The sequence below is a fragment of the Dufourea novaeangliae genome, unplaced genomic scaffold (genome assembly GCF_001272555.1).
Source record: "Dufourea novaeangliae isolate 0120121106 unplaced genomic scaffold, ASM127255v1 scaffold109, whole genome shotgun sequence".
Taxonomy (NCBI): domain Eukaryota; kingdom Metazoa; phylum Arthropoda; class Insecta; order Hymenoptera; family Halictidae; genus Dufourea; species Dufourea novaeangliae.
Window position 1 is genome coordinate 143,180 of NW_015373997.1, and position 21,681 is coordinate 164,860.

The 21,681-nt window shown below is 44.3% G+C and overlaps 1 protein-coding gene across 1 annotated transcript; it reads right to left on the minus strand.

Annotated features, from left to right (window-relative positions):
• Positions 1 to 875: 875 nt before the first annotated feature.
• On the minus strand, positions 876 to 10,627 carry LOC107187948. The gene is made up of 3 exons (XM_015576157.1): positions 10,538 to 10,627; positions 1,219 to 1,377; positions 876 to 1,067 (listed from the first exon to the last, which is right to left on the minus strand). Exons 1-3 carry the CDS (start codon positions 10,625 to 10,627, stop codon positions 876 to 878), a joined length of 441 nt encoding a protein of 146 aa, XP_015431643.1.
• Between the last annotated feature and the right edge of the window lie 11,054 nt (positions 10,628 to 21,681).

Sequence of the window (21,681 nt, forward strand, 5' to 3'; positions counted from 1 at the left end):
ACACACGCGTCCTACGGCCCTCGTACACGCCCGAGATGTTTCAACGTAAGGGGCATAATGGGCAGCCAGTTCTCGCTGCTCGTGCTTTGATGCTGGAGCTTTTCTGGAAATTTCGCGCGAGGCCGTTAACAGGATTATTTTATTGCGATTTTTAGGAAAACATTGTTCGTGGACGGAAGGTTCGAAGGCTCGCAGAGGGTTCGTAAATCGTGCGTGCTTCGCACCTGAGTATTTTGAAGCGGGGGTGTACACTACCGACCAAAAGTATGGGGCTAGGCTTGATAATTAAAGAAAAAGAAAAATATTAGTCAACAAAGGCTTGATAAAAGTATTTTCGGTTAAACCTTCGCTGTATATAACCCTACTCTTATAGAAACCGAAAAAATACCGGTATTTATTTCAGTTTTCGGTAATACATCCATTCCAGAAATGACTTCTCTTGCATTTGTAGTACAAGAAAAGAACCACCTCTACAAGTTAACACTTTCAAACCTACACTGTACAAACTAAGATTCACAGGCCCAACCTCTACAACCAATGGAGACCACTAAAACACTGAACTGGATATTTCAACCACCCTGAAATCGTTCCAAAAAAAAAACTCACCACCGATCATCGATTCTGCCAATCCACAGATCCTCAGGTCGAACCTAACGGAACAAACCCGTCCCAGGGGGGTTCGAAAAGGAAATCATAGTGGAGGTACGGTTGTCACAATGGTCATCCAACGCGACTTATCACCGAAGAATCTCTGAGTCCCCTGTTTCCTCCGGAGTCGATCCGTCTCGGTGGCCGTGGAAACCGACACAATCGACTTCCTCCCCTCGAGGACAGACGGAGTAAGGATGAGGACGGGTCGCGTAGCCGGTCGGTGTTCACCAGAGAGAAGAAGAAGAAGACGACGAGCCATAGGAGAAGACAGATGGTGGCCCCCGCAGGCTTGCTTTAATTCGCTGATTAGGCGGGAACGACAAGGAGCGGAAAATAATCGGGCTTTCAGTCGCGGCACTTTTCAATCCTCTTCCTCCACGGCGAGTTGTTCCTTTCACTAGTGCGCGTCCCTGTGCCTGGGGGAGGTGAAGGGTGGGCGAACCAGCCAAGGATCTCGAAGAAGTCTCCCTACCAGTCGTTTTTCCTGCCTCCGTCGATGTCGTCGTCGTGGTTCGTGTCGATGTCGTTGTCCTTTTTTTTTTCCTTCTCCTCTTTCCTTTTTCAAGCCCCCGTTGCACACGCTCCCGGTTCTCTCTCTCCCCTCTCAGTTGTCCCTCGGTTCTCCACCTCCCTCTCGTGCCTGTTCCTTGGGCGGGAACGTCGTGACAACCTCGTTATCGTGCGCTCACGCGGCCCTGTCCCTTCGCTCTCATAATGCCATTCAGCCTGAAATATGAATGTGCTTTTCTAACTAAAGTTTCCGAGCATTCGACGTGCTAATAATGCGACCGGTCCGCGCTTTCTTTTTTCTTTTCTTCTCTGTCTCTCTCGCCTCCCTCGCCGCGACTTCCTACGCCTTCTTTCTCTTCTTTTCCTCGATTCAGCGAGCGCTACTTTTTCTCATCGTCGCTTCGACGACGAGTCTTCTTCTACGTACTATTCCGTGAGGCTTTTTATTCGACGCTGCTTTTCCGCGAGCTTGTGACACCGGTTGAAAAGAAACATGGAGGATGATCAGGGAACACCGCTAGCGGGTTTTCAGATTTCTTAGGTAAACAAGAGTGTGCCAGCGATTATCAGTGTCGCCCCGTTTGCTGTGCTGCTTTTCTTTCGATGAATTTTAGGGTTTTTATCGGTCGAATATTCCTGGGATGCTGGGCATTGGGTTCCTGAATTCCGATTTTCGAACGTCTCGATTCCTCATTCTGTCCGTTGACTTTTTTTTTCAGATGCGAGGGTCCTGATTATAAAAGTTTCGACGGTAATTTGATTTCCAGTCTGGTTCCTTTATCTTGGAGCTTGTGTAGGGACAATAAACTTTCGATTTCACTCTATCGTTTCAAGTATACCACCATGCATAAGAATTTGTACTACGCAAAATATCAGAAATCTGTAATTTCCTATTTTTCATTAAATTTAATATTCATAACGAAGCAAGGAAGATTACATTCAATGCTCGGCCACCTTTCCTTCCATTTCGAAGATCAATCAATCGTATGAATTAACGGTTAATAAATAATGCAGTGGGTATTCATAAGATATTCTACGAATATTTTCTTTCCAAAAGGTTCATCGGATCAACGATTACAGTATCTACGTAAACCATGCCCCGTCCACGTTGTTCTCCATCCCCCAAACCATTTCACCAGCCGGAATAGTACACTGAATTCAAGTAACCCTGTACATTTAAAAAAAAAGCGAGGAAAAAACGAGCTTAGCCCGAATAATTATTACACCCAACACATTCCCGCCATTAAAAAGCATCAACACCCCCTTCCAAAAAGTAATCCGCCAAAAAAAAAAAACGAGCCCAGAGAGCCTTCACTGGGCGTAGTGTAAATCTCCGATCGTCCAAGCTCGAATTATTCCATTGCTCCGGAAACATCGACGGCGAAACCTCGAAATTCCCCCGGTGTATATCCAAGGTAATCCCGGAAATCACGACTGATCTTGAATACGTCCGTGGTGGGGTGTAGAGCAGCGCCGATGCCCGCGTATTCGCGGCGGCTGGGCCGTATCGTGAAAAGACGGAGCAGCAGCGAGCTAACCGAACGAAAAGTGGGTACAAAAAGAAAAAAAAAAATGAAAGGAAAAGAAAGAAAAAAAGAAAACGAGGAAAAAGTCGACGAGCTTTGCCTCGCAAAATACCGAAGAGCCGCGCGTTCTCGATACTTAGAGCAGCCCGCCCGCGCACTCTCTCTCTCTATCTCTGCTTTGTTTATCCGGGGATCAACGGGCGAGGAGAGAAAAGCGATGGATGCGCAAAAAAGGTGGGCGGCAGGGAGGGCCAGGAAGCCGATGAAAGAGAGACGAAACGGTAGAGGAACGGCGGCACGAATCCAAGTGCAGAAATCCTTCTGACCCCTTGCTGGGCTTCTCTGTCTCTCTCTGCTTCGTCCCTTTCCGCGTGGAGCTTCGTATCCGAACGTTTTTCTATCTCTGTTTCTATTCCGACTGCTCCCACCGACCCTCCCAAGCCGGTTCTCTCTTCAACGGAAGCGACGTGAATGGCGTCGAAGGTGAAGGAATGCGAAGGAGCAAAACTAACGGGAGGGCTAGAGGGAGGAAAGAGAAAGAGAGGAAGATAGAGAGTCTAGGCGTAGTAGGCGCCGTCGTTTCGACGCTGGTAGCTAATGGTGCCGGGTCGGTTTTGCCGGTGTGGTGGTGGGCGGCGGCCAATCAGGGGTGAGTTCCATTTAAACCGCGGGGCTCAGGGTGCTCAGCCGCGAGCTGAAAGGCATTTAGCCAATCCAAAAGGCCTCCCCCTTTCATTAGACATCTCACTTTGTCTCTCTTAGCCACCCACTCCCCCTTTTCCTCATTCCTCTTCATCCACAGTCCGCGCGGAAGGTTTATATTTTAAATGCTAATTGCAAGTTTTTAATGGGCCGTGCCAGAGGCCTCTGGGCTTCCTCCGTTATTGTACTTGTTCTCGCGGTGCCGTTCAAGGAAGAATGAGGAGACGGGGGATGAAGGGAGAGGCCAACGATATATAGATGTACGAAGATAAAGAAAGAGAGTTACGTGGTGGTAGAAGTTACCAGGAAGAGACAGAGGAAGAGAATTGAAAAGTAAAAGCGAATTGAAGAGAGAGTGAGAGAGAGAGAGAGAGAGAGAGAGAGAGAGAGAGAGAGGGGGGTGAAAAGATGAAGAAGACAGAGAATTGTACAGAGAGAGCGTGTGCTTGCCAGAGTTGATGGGACGAGAAGAGCGCGCTAAGAGGACGCTTCAGCTTGAAACCGCTACCGCGAGAGCCGGCGCGCGGGTATTTGTTCCGCCTGCGGGTTATAATGAAAAAATTACGACTTTCGCGGGTATTGTGTGTATACGGCACGAGGGGTAGGGGGAGGGTACACGCGCGCCTCCGTCAGACACCCGTGCGTGAGCGAAACCGTTCAGAAATTTCCTCCATCCACCCCCACCCCACCCTTACCCGACGACCCCTCTGCGCCCCGCGGAACCAGACCGGCTCGAATTAAACGCGGCGCGGGCACACGCGTGACGCCCTCCTCCTCGCCGACGCCAATTACCCGGCCTCCCCTTCCTCCTCCGCCTTCTTCTTCGTCTTCTTCTTTTCTTCGTCATCGTTCTTTTTCGCCAGACCCCGGGATTATGCTAATAAATCGAGCGAAAACAATTAGATCGGCTAGGCGCATCCTCCGCGGAGTTTCCGTGGGTTACGCCTCGATGGGAAAACTACAGAGGGGAAGAGGGGCCCCCCGGCTGGCGCCATCTTGACGGAGATGGCTCTTTGTGGTGGATAATGGATGCTGGGGGATTCGATTTTTTTTTTCTCTCTTAGAAGGAGTGCGTGGGAAATTATGGTTTCATCGACTGGCTGGGGAAATGAAAGTTTTTTTAGGATTGTTGAAATGGTGATCGAGGGTTTTTGCTGTTGTTCTTGATATTGTTCTTGACGTTGGTCACCCGTGATCCTTGTGTAATAGAAATTGAAATTGATACCCGTGTTCTTAACTGTTCTAACTCCGTTTTGAGAAAAAAATGTAATTAATCAATCTACGTGCATCACATTAGAAAATAGGAAACAAATATATAAAGAAAATTTATCAAAGTAACAAATATTCTTCTAAGTCTCAGATGCGAAACTGAAACTTTTTTTTAATGGTTGTACCTCCAATAATTGGACATTTATGTTCGTAATAAGACAAAATAGCTATTCAGTGTATGATGATACAGTGTGTTTGATTATTTCACTACTTTTCTGCTTCTGTAATATCAAATTTCGTAAAGTTTAAACTCAATTTTCTCAGTTTAGAAACTAGTGGGAATAGAACAGTTAAGAACTAGAGCGACAAAATGTCAAATAATATAATCGGCATGAACGTAATGTCAGTCAAAATAGGTTCCGCGGTGAACGTGTTGATCAAATTAAGGGTTGAAAGGGTTTTTAAGTTCTATTCATTAGCAGATAAATTTAGTAATGCTAGAATTGAACGGAAGTATGTAGAAATGGTAATAATCTATAGATATTAATAACTGATTTTTTCAATTTTTTGAATGCAAACGCGTGAGAACCCGACGTTTACTGGCGCCGGTCTTCGGGAAGGCGCCGATTCGTCGTTGCTCGTTCTCTTCCTGATCATTAATTTTCGATGCATCTTGTTTTTGCACAATTAAACAAATTAGAAGATTGTAGAGCATGAGAAGCACAGAAATTAAAAACCTATTTAAGGAGAATCATTTGAATAACCCTGTAAAATCGTAAGGAACAGTATACTATAGGATAATTCCAAATACTGTAGCAGAAACATAAGTCCATTCCCCTAGGTTCTCTTCTGAAGTTTTGTAGTTGAACATTTTTTTAAAGATCATTACCATTATTACACTGTCGTTTCTACGCATTTAGAGCATTTGCAAATAAACAACAATACATATAATGAGAAGCATCCATAAAAAAGTACTGACAAAAATGTTATATTAATCGCAGCATAATAAACCGTTCGAATAAGTGGAATAAATTATCATACTTTACAGGTACGTTCAATAGACTACATTTCTCTTGATCTGTTAGTCCAATAAAATTCTTAATAAGGCAACAAAGTTAATTTCCCCGTTTGTGCTAACAATTCTATGAAATCGTAGCTACACGAGAGAAAGAATGTAATTACAATATCCCCACGGGCCACATTTCATTCGCGTCTATACACACGAAGCAATGAAGCCATTATTATTTTCCACCTAAACAGATCCTATCGCAGAATAAAAGAACCGTTTCACCGCATAAAAACAGATCTCCAACACCACCCCATATAATAATCACCTTAGCATCCCCATTACGTATTCCGAGAGGGCATGAATCACCCATATAGGCTGCAAATGAGCATGTCAACACCCCACTCGATCCTCAAGTAGCGCGCTACGTATCCTCCCTTCTCGAATGCACCCTGAAATAATTCTCCGCGACCCATCGGATATTTTCCATCGTTGGGAGGGGGCCACGAGACGGTCGAATGGTACATAATATTCCAGGCGCGAAGAATGATATTTTCTGGAGGCGACTCGATGGCAGGAAGTAGTGGTAGAGGGCGGCAGAAGGAACCAGGGCTCCCGCAGAAGGGACCAGAAACGACGACAGAGAGAAAGAACGAGAAAAAGAGAGAGACAGCGCGTGAAAGAGTGGGGCGCGTTAATAATTTGCACTCGGACGAGTCCATTGTCCTGCGGCAGGCGCACGCGACCGTTCCAATTATGGCACTCCGGCTTGTCGAGGCTCGAACCAGGTTGCTTTCTTTCTCTCTCTTTCTCTCTACTCTCATCCCCCCAAAAGCCAGGCCAGGAGAGCAGCAGCAGCGTCTCTGTCCCTCGGCTCTTTCTTCCTCTCTTGCTCATTTCTACGTGGCCACCAACAGCTCTCTCTCTCTCTCTTTCTCCCCCTCTTTCCTCTACCTCTCCTTTTCACCCCGAGAATTTTAATTACAATCGCAATTATCCCCCCAAGAAAGTTTCGCCTGAATGCCCGCGGACTAACAATCCAACGACACGTACACACACCGCCGGTGATCATCCTTCCCGACGAAAAAAAAAAAAAAAAAAAAAAAAAAAAAAAAAAGGAAAAATGGGAGGATGGTAGACGAGGGAGAAGGACGTCCGACGACGACGTCGACGACGATGCTCTCCGACCATGCATCGGTCTAATACAGCGCGTTCGCGAACTCGGTGTACCCTCTCCTCTTCCGTTTGTTCCCCAGCGCTCTTTTCTCCTCTTCTCGGCCCTTTTTCGAAACCTCATTATCGCTAGACGGAAGCTCGCGAGGACCTCGGAAGAAAAGCTCCCCCCTCCGGAGGAAGGCCGAGAACGGATGCGGAAAGAAACCCGAATCGAGTCGACCCTACATAACCGAGAGATAGAGGCGATTTCTGTCGAAGACTGAAAAGACCTCCGAGGCCTGGATCTGCTTTTACACGGCCGGCGAAGATGAAGTGTCGTCGCTTCGCCGTTTCGGTGCACCGCTACGCTGCTGTTTTTATCCCGAACGACGACGCGAGAAGTGGCGAGCGTGCGTGCACGAGATGTACGCTTGTGTTGGACCGTGTTTCCGCCGTCGGAACTTCCGGCTGCAATCAAGGAATCGTCGGTGGCCACGAATGGAGTTTCGACGCTGGGAATGAATGAAGGGAAGCTTGGGATTGATACCTGGACCACAGTATAGGTATAACCAGTAGGGTAGATGTCCCAATTATTGCCAGCTTACGATTGTAACATCATACTATCATTTTATGTGTTGTTTATTGAAAAATTATTAAGAGAACAATACCTTCCTCTTGAACTGACTCCAATCAATGACTTTTTTTTTTTTCTTAACTTTTGAGGCACACGATTTTAAAGAAAATAAAAACCCTAGTTGCAGAGAATTTTTTTTAATGTAAAAATAAAATATTTGACTGTATGACTATGAGTAACTTCAATTTTTCGAGGTGGGTTAAAATATATCCCACAGTTTTTAACCCACCTAACACTAAAGAGTTAAACTGTCTCTAACCAACCCTCAATGACTTTTTTTTTTTCTTGAACTGTGTCTAACAAACTCTGAAGGATTATACTAATAGGAGTTGGTTAGAGACAGTCCAAGGAAAATAGTAATTCACAGTTGTTTAGAGATAATTGTTTTGATTTTGATGAAAGATTGCTTTTTTCAAAATAATGGCAGACATAAACCCAATAACAGAAAATGTAATTAAATAAATAAACAAAACTACATAAACTGTTTCGAAGAAATGTTTTTCTTAATTACTTTTCGATAAACAACGAGTCCCAACTAAAACCTTCACAATACTACTTAGTACAACATACTAAAAATACATCGAAATCAGAGGTGACTCCATCATTATAAATATTTACCCAAATTTTTTAATACGACCCCCTTCACAGTTACTAGACCCTACAAGAAATACATTATGAATACATTATCACACATGGTATTAGGTCCTTCGAAAAACTCACGTGGCAACAATCATAAACCCCTAAATCTGTGAGATTACTTAAAACACGTCACACAGTCCGACCACCAACCGGGGTAAACATAATGTATCAAGATAAATCGATAAAGTTACACTACAAAGAATTAACGAAGCGATGAGTCGGTGCTCGATGGTATCTCGGGTGTTTCTAGCCGAGCGTAGATGTTAAAATCTGCCCCGGCAGAAGCGTAAAGCGGATCGTGATGGCGGTGTACCTTGGCCGAGACCTTCGTGAAGCCTTGGTGGCGAGCCGGCACGTCACGGTTCGGTAATAATCACGACGGTAGGTGTACACCGCGAGGCTTTGCGGAGTAATTGAGAAACGTTCTCGTGTTCGAACACGGCCTGGCTACCGTTGGCAGGGCCTCGCCACTAATAGGCCAGTTGGCACGCACGCGATCCATTCATAAAATCCACGGCGACGACGGTGGTGCAGAGAACGCTCCGTCGATCGAACCGCGTGTATATAATACATTCACCCGTGCATCGAATCGAGTTCACTTACGTGGACGAAGGATATCTGCTTCGGAGAAACTGGCGAAAGGTTCCCATGGAAAATTAATGAGAGAACGATGAATTTTTTACTTGTAAACGGGAACTCTAAGGACAAATGAAGCCTAAGAAAAGTCCCGTGTCACTCGGAGGAAGTGACAAAAGGGTACAGAAATTTTATAAAAACAAGACTTAATTCGTCGACCATAGAAATTCTTAACCCCTTAAGCGAGGAAAGAATTTTCAGAGTGTGGAGTATCTGATTGTAAAAAGATGAACACGAGGATTTGAACTTAATTAAAATAAGTGTTTTTTTTCTTATAACATTGATAAAATGAATTGATATGACGGTCAGTTTTTTTATGTCAAATTTTATAGAAAAGTATATGCCAAAGTGGATAAATCCGATGTGATCTACTTAAGGGGGTAACTACACCTTAGGCTTTAGGCTCTGTCAATAATTAATAAACTGAGAGCAATAAGTGAAAGTAAAATACATGGAATATAAATATTAAATTTAATAGGTGTATCCATAAGTAATTCACGATGGCTACAGTAAGGGTAGTAGTACAATTTAAATTCAGAAAACCATACCGAATTTTTGTTCAGTCAAAATGACGTAGGATGTTGCAGGCAAATACCAAATATTGTTAAACAGCACAAACATTTGAGTTCTTTCCGAGAAACATAGAATTTTCTAATAAATAAGTAGTGGATTGTTTATTGATACACCTAATACAAATAAACGATCTTCCTTCTAAAAAAGAAATACCAGAGACATTTCGGTTTCCTAAAACAAAAACAGGCATTACATTCTTACTGATATTAATAAGGTTATTAACAGAAACCAGCGATAGAAATGAAGTATTTCGAAAAAACTTGCCGGCGAATCAAGCATTTCGATGGCGCCAGGCGACGTCTAGACGACCGAATTAGCCAAGTCCGCGTCGGAATCGAACGAGTATTCCCGGCTAGGATCCGTCAAATGCGTTTCACGAGAGCAGAATACAAATAACGCCGAAATTAAGTGCCATCGAGCATTGCCTGGACGGAATAACGCCTTCGGATGACGCATAGGAACCGGCCGAACCTCAGAGGGGCCACCGCGAACGGTAACCAAATCCCCAACGACGCGGGACACCGAAGACGAACACGGTTCTATTCAAATCAGCTTTCTAAAAACGTCATTCGATCGCATTCCGCGGGCGATCGTGTCGTTACTCCGATAACCAGGAAGCTCGACCGCTCTCCAATCAACGTGATCGCGTTTGGTCGACCATGGGACACTCGATACTCATTGCGCCCTCCGTTCGATTCGAGGAACAATCGAAGGTTACAATTTTCGAAGTTTTGAGCCCGAGTTTAAGACCCGTTGCGTGGGTACAGTTCCGCTATCTTGTGGGTTTCTGGTTCTTGCTTAATCATCCTTATGATTCAGTCGAAATCCCGATAGTGCTCGGGTTTATTATGGATTTGGGGACCTGTCTGGCCCACCAGGGTGTTTATCTTAGGGTATACATGGGCTAAGAGCTGTAGAGATCTTGGATTTTTAAGAAGACATTTCAGGCAACGAAGACGAAACGCTACTGGGTTTACACGATTCCAAAAGAGGACTTTGAATGCCTCCTCGGATGGCGTTGCCTGGATTCAATTTGACTTAGCCGTTCAGATGCTCACAGAAACTAATTAAAACGCACACTCGTTTATTATAAACATTTCATGAGAAGTATATTTTAAAAAATATTCATCCCAAATCACATCTCAAGATAGATGAACAGAGGTCTGCCTGAACCCAAACCCACTCGTCCATTCAATCATCCAAACCCATCCGCTTTTCAAGACTCAAAAGTTAAGAAATAGATTATTCTATACCTTCAAAATTTATCAGAAACATCGATCCTCCACAATTAATTACCAACCAGTACATTCTAAACCATATCAACTTCTCCAACATATGAACCTTTCCATAGAAGCACCCAAAACTTCGATACCCTAACGCAAACATCCTTGAATCAACTGCTAGAGTCGAGCAGCTACAGTCTAGCTCTGTACCAAAGTTAGACCGCAGAGATCGAACGTGATTCGAGGAGCCCACGGAAATTTCCATTCAAGACCTCGTTTCCCCCCCTGTTCAGGGTAACCGTTCGCGATCCCACCTCAGCTTATGTCCGAGCTGCTCTCGGAACGAGCTCAGGAGTGAAGGCGAAAAGTGAGAAAGAGCGACGACGCGGCCGGCTCTACCCTACTAAGTGGTACACGACCACTTTATAAGTGATGTGCTAACGAAGTGTGTAACAGGCGGTAAATAAGGAACCTATAATTACGAGCGGCGTGCCGCGAACTGCGGAGCGGGGCCACCCACGAGTCCACCGGCGGCGGCTCGTCACGTGAGCACAGGGGTACCAGCGACCAAGAGGTGAAAAGCAGCAGCAGCAGCAGGTCCACAGGTTCCTGGTCTGGGGATGAACAAGTGGGTCAGCCTGATCGATGGCCCTGGGCACAGACGAGATATAAGAATAGACCTAACATGCAATATAATTTTCTGTCCCATGTTTTAGGGACGTCAGAAGTCCCTGTATCATTTCAATTCTACATTCCTTGCTAGCGAAACTGGGGCAATAATGTACCCTTGCGAGAAAACTTCCCTTCCACTAGGGGAAAAAAAGGCGTAGAAGAAAACTTTTCTACTAGTTGGTAAATTTATCCTAGGTATTGAAATAAATGTTATGTCGAATATTAATTTGGCATAAATTTTAGTAATTCCAAATACTAATGGATAGGAGTATGGTAGGAGGTCCTTACCCTACGCCATGTGCGTATGTACACCGACAAGCAAACTCGAATTCCGTTAGAGGAAAAAGCAATGCAGGAGAAGGACCTTCTTATTACTTGGTATTTGGAGTTACTGAAATTTTTACCAAATTAACACTCGATTTAACATTTATTTCGGTACTGTGGGACGACATTTGGAGAACGTGTTCGGAGTCGTTGTAATTGGGAAGATATATCGTACTAAATAACATGGTGGAGTATATTGTGTAACTGGAATTTTGCATAGTTGAACTGGTATTAGACCCTCACACTGCGAATTTTTACGCAAATCCATACTTCTGAACTAATTCGCACTTACAGACCGGAAATCTTAAACTTTAAGAAACTCTATTACTCCATTACATTCTATAGACTCTAGACGACTATAAATGTAAAAAATTTCTATTCCAGTAATAAAATTTCGATTTCCACAACCTACGAATCTACTAACTGAATTTCCATTCAATTCCTTCTTCCATAAATCATTCCATAAAAGCGTGAATTTACACGGAGCAACGTCAGTCCATCGACAAGTAATCTCGAAAGTATCCGCCATAATCCCTTAAACAAAATTACACTTTCCTCGGGCGGAAAAAAAAATCGAAGACTTAAAGAGGATTAGAACCAGCCGAACAAAGTAACAAACTATCCAAGGCAACCTTCGATTTAAATCGAACCGGGCAGGTTCTCTCGGTGAACTTCTCGAGCGAAGCTTTAATCTCGAGGCGGAGGCGCGTTTCGATCGGTGCGCCGTTTTGCAAGGAACTCGTTCATCCACTTTCAAGAGATTCCCAATGATACGGTAGCGTCGGATCGCGAGCACGAAGTGCGAACATGAACCGGCCCGTTTCCGGCATCGGCGGCGGCCTCCTGCAATTTAAGTGGCTGAGGAGGGCGAACGACGTACGCGCGCGCTCGCGAGGGACGAAAGGGGGTGGGTTTTTCTAGCGATGCCAATCGGTAGACCCCGGGGAGCCATAAAACTTCTTTCCTCGTCCCGTACCCGGCTTGTTCTCACGCAACTCGGCCTCGCGGGCTTCTTGCCTGCCCCGATGTGCTCACGAAGAAGGGGGGGGGAGAAACGGTTCTCGTGACCTGCGAACAAGACTTTTTACCCCCTTGAGAAACGGGTATACAGGTATATACTGCTTGTTTGGTACGCCACGCGTTACACGCCTCCGGAGCAGGAAGAACTACACTCTTGACCAATCCAGTTTCGTGTACCGATCTGGTCGCAGGAAATTCGTGAACGTTGACTGGGGGAAAGTTAAGATTTATCGATGGATCGAATTTGTAACGACAGGAAATAAATGTAAATAATGATGTAGTGATCCCTTTCTATACGTCTCACCTTTCAGGTTTGACAACGCGTTTATAGAGAGCAGCAGGGAATTCTTGAGCCAACATCGACTCATGAAATTTACAATTCACTTTCAGAGTTCCAAACGATAAAAAGTAATTGTACATGACGATATAATGGTCCCTTTCTATAAACCTCACCCTTTAGGTCCGACAACGCGTTTATAGGGAGCAGGAAGACTTCTGCGTAACTTCGCCTAAGTATAACCAATCACTATGTAAAACGTCGACGGTATCGACGACAAACGAGCAAAAGACGTCGCGGTGTAAACGCTTGGAAACGATCCGACGTCCTTGCAGGCTGAAAATTGCGGCGCCGCGGAGCGCCAGACACCGCTCATTAGCTCATTATCGTGCTGGCAGCAGCTACCAGCGCCGCGTCCGTTCTCTCTCTCTCACTCGCTAGCTCGCTCATTCACTCTGTCTTACTCGCTCTCACGGTCTGGTCGCGGGACTCATTGCGTGCGTCCTTCCTGCTCCCTCCTGGTCCGCCCCCGTGATTTTCACGCAGGCGTCGCGTATATACGTTACTGCGTGCCGGCGTACGTGAACGAAATAACGCCGGTACACGCCACGTGGACTGGACAACAAACCGTCCGTCGGACGAACGAACGTGCCGATGGCCCCGGACCGGGCTAATGAAACCGAGCCGATGTCGTAAAACGGGACGAGAGGCCGTGCACCGACGCGACGCGCGCCGCTGAATAATGATCGAGAGGGTGGGCGGAATCCGAGGGGGGATGGATGGATTTTGACTTGGAAAAAGGGCCCTCGGTGTGCCGATTTTATTGGCTCGAGAGAGTATGCGTGTATTTCTATTGAAATTGAACTGGGAGGTGATTACCGTACCACGGATGTTTATGCATTTATAGCACGTACGTTTCGGTAAAATTCGGTATACGTTGGAGTTCGAGCGATTTTAAAAAAATTTTTGATTCTCTAGAATTCAGTATACGTAAGAGTTTGATCGATTTTAAAGGAGTTTTTATTCTATTAATACACGTAGAATCTCAATGTCAGAACGTATAGAATGTCAATTCGTGAATTCATGCTCTATAAAATGAAGCTATCATCTGTGTGAAATCGATATCGATTCAAATTAAAAAGTCGACGAAATGTCAAGAAACATTTTTTTCCTGTCGTTATAATCTTCTTAAATTTCCTTTCAGCGTTAAAATCCAATATCTCTGATTACGATAAACGAGGCTCGAGCCCCCTTTTCTTCTTGGGCAATAGCTGATCAATGAAGTCTAAATTGCGGGGGGTCGGAGAAAGAGAGAGAGAGAGAGAGAGAGCACGGAAACCGATGATTTCGGGTTTCAATAGATATATAATCTCGACCTTTTCTCCATTTTCGAAAACCGATTACGATCCCGAGTTAGAATCACCGAAGATTCGTAGAAAGCCAAGGGGATTGGGATCGCTCGATCTTTTTCTTTTCTCTTATTACGGAACCAGCTCGTGAATGAAGTCTGAATTATTGGGGCCACGGGAATGCGAACCAAACTGGTATTTCCTGGTTGGGTTCCTTTTCTTCCTTTTAAATTAATGGGGCCCAAATTGTTAGTGGTCCGGAATAGGCATAGGGGCGGAGTCCCACCTCTCCTCAAAACGGGCATACATCTCCAGTTTCCGTTTCTAACGTCGAAAATTGCCCATGAATCACACACGAGATTTTTACAAATAATCACTTCCTAATATGATTAACGAATCCCGTATACCCAATAATTTACACGTGTTTCAATCTGTCATCCCTTCTGCGCCACATTTTGTACCAAAAATATTCTCATTCGTTTGTTGACTTTTACTGAAAATAAAAAAAATGTCATCTCACCTTTTTTCGCGGTACTAATATAATACACGCGAATTTCAGTCATTCGACTACATATTTTTCGAGTTGTCTATCAGTACAGCGCGCTAAACAAAATTAATCCAATTTTTCAGGGTAGCGCTCCAAATAAAAGTAATAAAAGTGATCAATCCAATTCAAAATTACAAACATTTCCCAGATAACTGGGTAAAAGAAATGAATGATTTTTACAACAAATAAAACCCCCAGTAAACTGCAGGAAGGAGTTTAATGTCCGTTATTATAAATCAGTCCATAAATTTACGAATATGTAACGACGATGCACACCCTGTTAATTAGAAGAAAAAAAAAACAAACTGTCTATCAGTCCTCCCCGAAAATGTTGTTACAAAATATCAGTCCGAAATGTTCGATCCGTCGACAAGGGGGTGGCTTTCATCGGCTGGTCTGATAACGTTAAATCAACGAACGTACGGGATGCACGGATGTCGGTCTCTGGAACTGGCGATTTTCCCAGCGCGAAATCACCGTGAAAATCGAAACGCGTCCGCGCGGCTCATGGCGAATTACCTTAATAGTAGAAACCACGCTCGAAAGTCGTCGTGTTAATCCAGTCGCTTTGAACCGCGGCGCATAGTTCAGCATCTAGATGGCCAACCCCGCCGCTTGGTACAACGATATTAATCGCGACGTGAACTATTCAGCCCACGGAATTGCATGTCAGACGAAAAGGAAATGAGATTCATCGGCTCTTATTCGTGCGGATCCGCCTGATAGGCCCCCAACGAGATGATAAAATTATTTTCCGCGAACGAATGCAACGCCCTTCCTCGCTTTCGAATTACTTACAGACCCACGTAATGTTTGGCCGCTTCCGTTTCGTTGAGATAATGTTTTTTGGACTCACCTGAAAGCAAACGGAAAGATCATGGTTAGAATGTTACGGTGCAAGAGTATATTATAATTTTTGTAAATAGGTTCTCTGAGGGTAGCTCGTGGTTCGGGCGATGGGAATGAGATTCGGGGAAAATGGAGATTTTTGTCGTGGGAATATGTATGTGTGTAGTCGAAATTTGCTTTTAGAGTATCTTGTGTGAATCCTTTGAGACTTATTTCAGTAATAGTTTGATAACAGTTGGTAGAATTTTGTATGTATTTTATAATTAATGCATTGCGAACGAAAGTGGACAGGAGTGATCCTAGAATAGAATATGACAGATAAGTAAGGTACCTACTTACTATTATTATTGAATTCAATCACAAGTAATTTTCATTTTTCAATTTTAACTTATTTTCCTCGACGACAATCGAGTATTAACAATTATTTACAATACGTTCTATATTATCATAATCAGTGAATATATTAATTACATACGGCAGCCTTTCGGGACTGAACTACACCCGACCCTCGATTTACGCGGATAAAATCCGTTTAAATGGAGTCTGCTTGTACGAAAAAAAAATTCTCAAGATAAAATGCAATATAAGTTATAACAATATTTGTTAAAAAAAAAAGAACTAAATGGTGGGACGGGTGTACCACAGATGGGGAGTTACATATACATCCCAACAACGAACATTTAACCCTCACCTGTCACTTGTATCAATTTAACACATTTTTCTGCTAAAAAATAATCCACAATCCACACAGTCTACTAATCGACCAACATTGTCTTCGCCCCACAATCTCCTAAACTCTAGACTCCACAGACATACTGTTTCCTATAGATCTACAAAATAATACCAACGGAGACAATACACTCCGATGATTCCTCTCGCAGGGAACGAAGCGTCGACGATCACCGAAGCGTTTTCAACGAATAAAGAAAACTACCCGTAGAGGAATCCGAGTGAACGGTTCTGAAGGGATGAGATTTTCATTCATTCCTCGAAGTCCCCCGCCGATTCGTCTAATAAATTCTCGTCCACGAATCCCCGTGTACGATCCGGAAACAAAACGCTAATTGTTTCGGATCATCTGACCTGCCGCCGACAGACGAGTCGTATGTACGTACCGAAATGAAAAGGGTGACTCCTGCCATCTTCGTCGCTCTTGCACATGCTGTCTAAGCGATAACCCCCTAAAGGGGAGTCATCCTCCGTGGATGTCTCTCGCGTGCTTGGGCTTACATAATACTAGCGCGCGCTCGCTCGCGTGTGCTGAGGGGGGTGAGTCGCCGATTATTTGCTCGGCTGCAATACTATCTATATCCGTGCTCGATCCCGTGTTTGCCGTTCCCATGTTGACAAGCGTTCTACGCTCGGACTAAGCACGATGAACCGTTTATATTTGCCCACGTATGGGCCGGTTTACACGGCGCCCGTCCGAGCCACTACCGTTTCGCCCCGATTGTATCCATAAAGCTGTCAGCCCCCACCCCGGTAGTGCCGCGACGGAAACAAAATTCTAGGAGGGGATGATACGGGGCGCGTTTAATTGGCTGGATCATTAGCCGAATCGTCCAATCGAGTTCGTAAACGACGAATGTGGAGAACCTAAGGATGGCGATCGCTACGGTGAATTTGTTCTGTAACGTCTCGAACGAACGCGATTTTTCTGGAGTTATACGAGAGAAAAGGTATTTCGTCTGTGGAACGGATAGATCGAGGCAGTTATTTGGAAAGTGAAATGCGGAGTGTTTGCTCCATGTGATTCTTCTTTATGCGGATAGAAACTGTTTAAATGCAGTCTGCTTGTGGGAAAAAAAACAATTCTCGAGAGCAGAAGGCAGTATAAGTTATAAAAATATTTATTTAAAAAAAGACGAAATGGAACGATACTCCGCATAAATCGAGGGCGGGTGTACCTGGATTCGATAACTGATAGATCGACTTCCTATTCTATGGTTTTTGGAAGTGGGATGTGCCTTTGTGCGACAATTATGGTATTTGGATATATAGAAGTTTTTAATGGCCAGGAATGGTCACTTTTGTTGTCAGACTGTGAGTTAGAAGAAGAAAAATAGTAATCGAAACAACGAAAGTCTCGAGTTCAATGTCTGGTCAAGTACCCGATCGGTCGATATGTTTTTCTTCTACAATAATTGATTCATCCTGTAATATTGTAACTAACTCACAAAAAATTCAGAAAGACACATTCGATTAATTTACAAACGACAAAATCTCAATCTTTCGATTGACCGGGTTGCTCAAGAGTCTCAATTATTTTTTGATACGGATGACCGTGACACGTACACACAATAATTACGAATGTGATCCAACAGCCAGTTTTCAGGGCGTGCACGAGCGATCGACGAGAAAGTAAGAAGTTCTTTTTCTTTGTAACGAGTGACCACGTTCCTTGCACGTTCCCATTGTTTTCAACCCTCGAGCACGGGATAGCCGGCTGTTACGTCGCAAAGTACAGGTTTCGTCGGAGTGCCCTCCAGACGGTCATCTGTCGTCACGTGCGTCCAGGTAACCATTAAACTGTCGAAACCCGAAAAGCAAAGGCGTCGCGCGATTTAGCGTTACGTCACCGCGACCCGCTTCGATCACGAACACCTGTTTCCCCGATGCCGATTCGCGTATTGAGCAATCGCCCGATGACTTGGGGGGAATGTGTTTGCTTCGCAATCGAAAGGATGAGCTAAAAAGATATTTCTTAGATTTATTTAAAAAAAATAAAAGCAGTGTTTCTGTTGATTGAGTTCAAATTCATTAAATGAAAAACGTAACGACATTATCGTTTTCAATGCATTGTGCGTCAATAATATTTAAAGTGCTCCAAAATTTCTTGATCGTATGTAAATAATTTATTTATTTACGGATTAATTCCCATTAGGATAGATTATGTAAAATTAAAATCGGATGAATATTAAAAGTAAATGAAACATATAACTGAAGAATACAAAAGAGAAAAACCAATGAACTTGGTTTTTGAGACTGGATAGAGCCAATAAAAAAATCAAGATTTTTAAAGAAGAAATTCGCTATTTCGCCAATTTTAATGCATCATTATCGTAAACAAAGTATAGAAATGCTGAGAATATACCAGAAACACAAATTAATGACGTTAGTATAGCGGAAACGGCGCGTCAAGCGTTAAATACAATCTTCTCTCTCTATAAACACACCACTGGACTCTGGCAACGTCACAGGGCAATGGACGCGACTCTTCGCTGACTGGGACGCTGGTTCGTTTCCGTCTCGTGTCGCAAACAGAAGTGTTTCCGTGACTGCGTTATCCAGAGTGGCAAGTTCTAAATAAAATTTCAGTTCGTCCCCCCCACTCCCCCGCCACGAGCGAATAGTTTGGTAACAACGTCAGCGGCGAACTTTCGCAGTATCTCTTTGCCACCGAGTTTTCCACGCAAATTCATTCGTTCCTTGCCGGTTAAGCGTTTCGAAAGGATCCTCCTGCCCGATGTTTAACCATCGAATCAAAAGTCATTAGGAAGTTAATGCCGTACAACCGGGAGTTAAACGTAAATATTAGCAACCGGTAAAGTTTTTCCTTTGAGTGTCCGTTCGAACTCCGACCCTGTCAGGCCTCATTTAATTCTTAATTTCTACGTTTCCCCGCATACATTTTTCAACCGGTAATTTCATTAATTCTCCTGGACATACAGACGAAACCGATTTTTCCTATTGGCCCAAGAGGGTCGCAACTCACGTAAATATTTTTTTTCTAAATACAAAAAAGAAATGTATATTAACCCCTTCCCACCGATGGACGAGATATCTCGCCACATGCTTTCGTTCATATCTCGTCCACCGGTGCGAAGGGGTTAATACGGCTTTTTTTTCTTTTATTTTATAAAACCTCTCGCGACTCCTCGCAGCTATTCTTGCAACCCCCGAGGAGCTCCCCTACTTTGAAAACAATTGTTTCACTGTATTCAGTTCACACAAACTTCTTATTCGAACATCCCGCATCAGAAAATCGGTTCACCAGTTGCACACGACCTGCATGTCCGGCTGAGGAAATTCCACCCACCCCTCTGTTGTTCCTTGGAAAGGTAAACCGACCTCGGTTGTAAACATACCTGTAGCCCCCGCATGTCCGCGGCGCTCGCCTTGGGAGAGATAGACCCGGTCAGACGGCCGATTCCGTGGGTGACGCGGCGGATAATGCGTAGGGCAAATCCTGGTAACCGGTCGGCCAGGCCATATCTAATAACCGTTATTGTGCGTGCGCGCGTAAGTATGTTGACAGTGGTAATGCGGCGTGTAATGGGGCCGTCGACATACGAGACGCGGCGAGCGCGTGCCTACGATACACCACGCGACACGGCGGGTTATCGGTCCGGCCACCACGTCGAACCTGTCGATCGCGAGCACGATCCTCGGTGATCCGGCCGATCGATCGGAATTGAAAAATCCAGTGACATTTTGATATAACTTTTGAACCGTAGGGGATATTCACACGAGGTTTGGACTGTAATTTAACAATGTTAACTTACAAATAGGTGAAAAGAAAAAAAATTGCAATAACAATTATACATTTTAACAGGAAAAACAATAATTAATAAAAGTTATATTGAACCATATTTCTTGTACAACTAGTCAATAATTAATGATGCAGCTTCGGCATCTAATATTTCACTGGTTTTCTTGCAACATTTTATTCGTGCTGTGGATATACTGGGTGAACCAAGAGTCGTGATCAGTAGGGATTACTCTGTTATTAACAGTCCGATCGAAAATGTTTTTAACATACACGATTGTCTAAAATATGGTATAGTTTCCATCACACACTTCCACTTGCATCGTCAAGATCACGGAATTTGTAACAACCACGAGTCGATCATCTAGGTCCTAGATGTTCAAACCTTTCGAAATCGAACCGCTAGGCCGAGCGCCGTTTAAGCACATTTTGTCAACCAACGGGGGCCCGTTGGTGGGCCACCCCCTTACGAATGGGGGACGCGTATGTCGCAGTGACCGTGGCAAACAAAGCTGAGAACATCATATGCAGGTAGGATTATAGCCAGGCGACCCCTTTTTTCGGTTTAGCAGGATGACGAGCCACCCCACACGACCGGATGAACTTCTGCCTGGTTCGTCCTGGATCTCCATTTTCCCCCACCATCATCGATGATCCCATCCCGTTTCGATCAGGCTAACCGTAGTTTGAACATCGGGCGAGGGACAAGGACGAAGGACATTGGCCTGGTTAGGGGGCTGTGGGACACGGTGCACGGATGTTAAATGCACAAAAGTGTAACTGCATTGTCGAATGGAAAAATCCCCCCCGGGACGTCTATGGCACAATAATGGGACCGATTATAATCTTGTCTACCCCCTAGGGGTACGCTTTCTCCACCCCTGTCCCGTGTCATCCTCGGTCTAGCCTCGTGTCTCCTGGCTCACCTTGCTCCACCCTATCTCTCTCTCTGTGTGTACACATTAGATACGGTGGAGTGTGTGTGTATGTTGTATCTTGTTCGGCTATTGACTAGCCGAAACGAACACCGTTTCTCCCTCCAACCCCGAGGCGAACCCGTGCTCGTGTCTCTCTCTCTTTTTTTTCTTTTCGATGTCCCCAGTCTGGATGAGCCTGTGTCCCCCGTTAATACCCCGTGCACGACGCGCCATAGCCTAATTAAGTGCGCATAATGGATCCGACAGTTGTGCGTATTGTCCGAGGATCGAGGATGCGTCCCCTAGGATGCGCAATCTCGAAACGGGCGCAACTTGAAAACTCGAGAAGGTAGACTGATAGATTTGTTTGCGATGACTTTGGCCGTCGAGGGTAGCATGGTAATTTGTACTGAGTTGATGACTAATAAAGGAATATTCTTGAAACATTGTTTCTTTTTTTTTTTTTTTTTTTTTTTTTTGTTTTGCTGGAAACAGTTCGATTTTATTCCCAGTTTTCAGAGTTTTATTCTTTGCTTGCCTGCATCTCGCCAACACTACTTTTCGCAGAATACAGTTATACTAATGTTTTAGGAATCTGAGTGAAATTTTTCGCTTATTTTTAACCTATTGGACCTATTTATGCACACAAGCAATTTTTTCTTAAGGCAGTATTCTACTGTAGCCAGTCCAAAAAATCGATTTTTTTTCTTGCTCTTTTTTATAGCTTGAGGCCCTGAAAATGTGTTGCTGCAACATTATGTATGGCGAAAGTC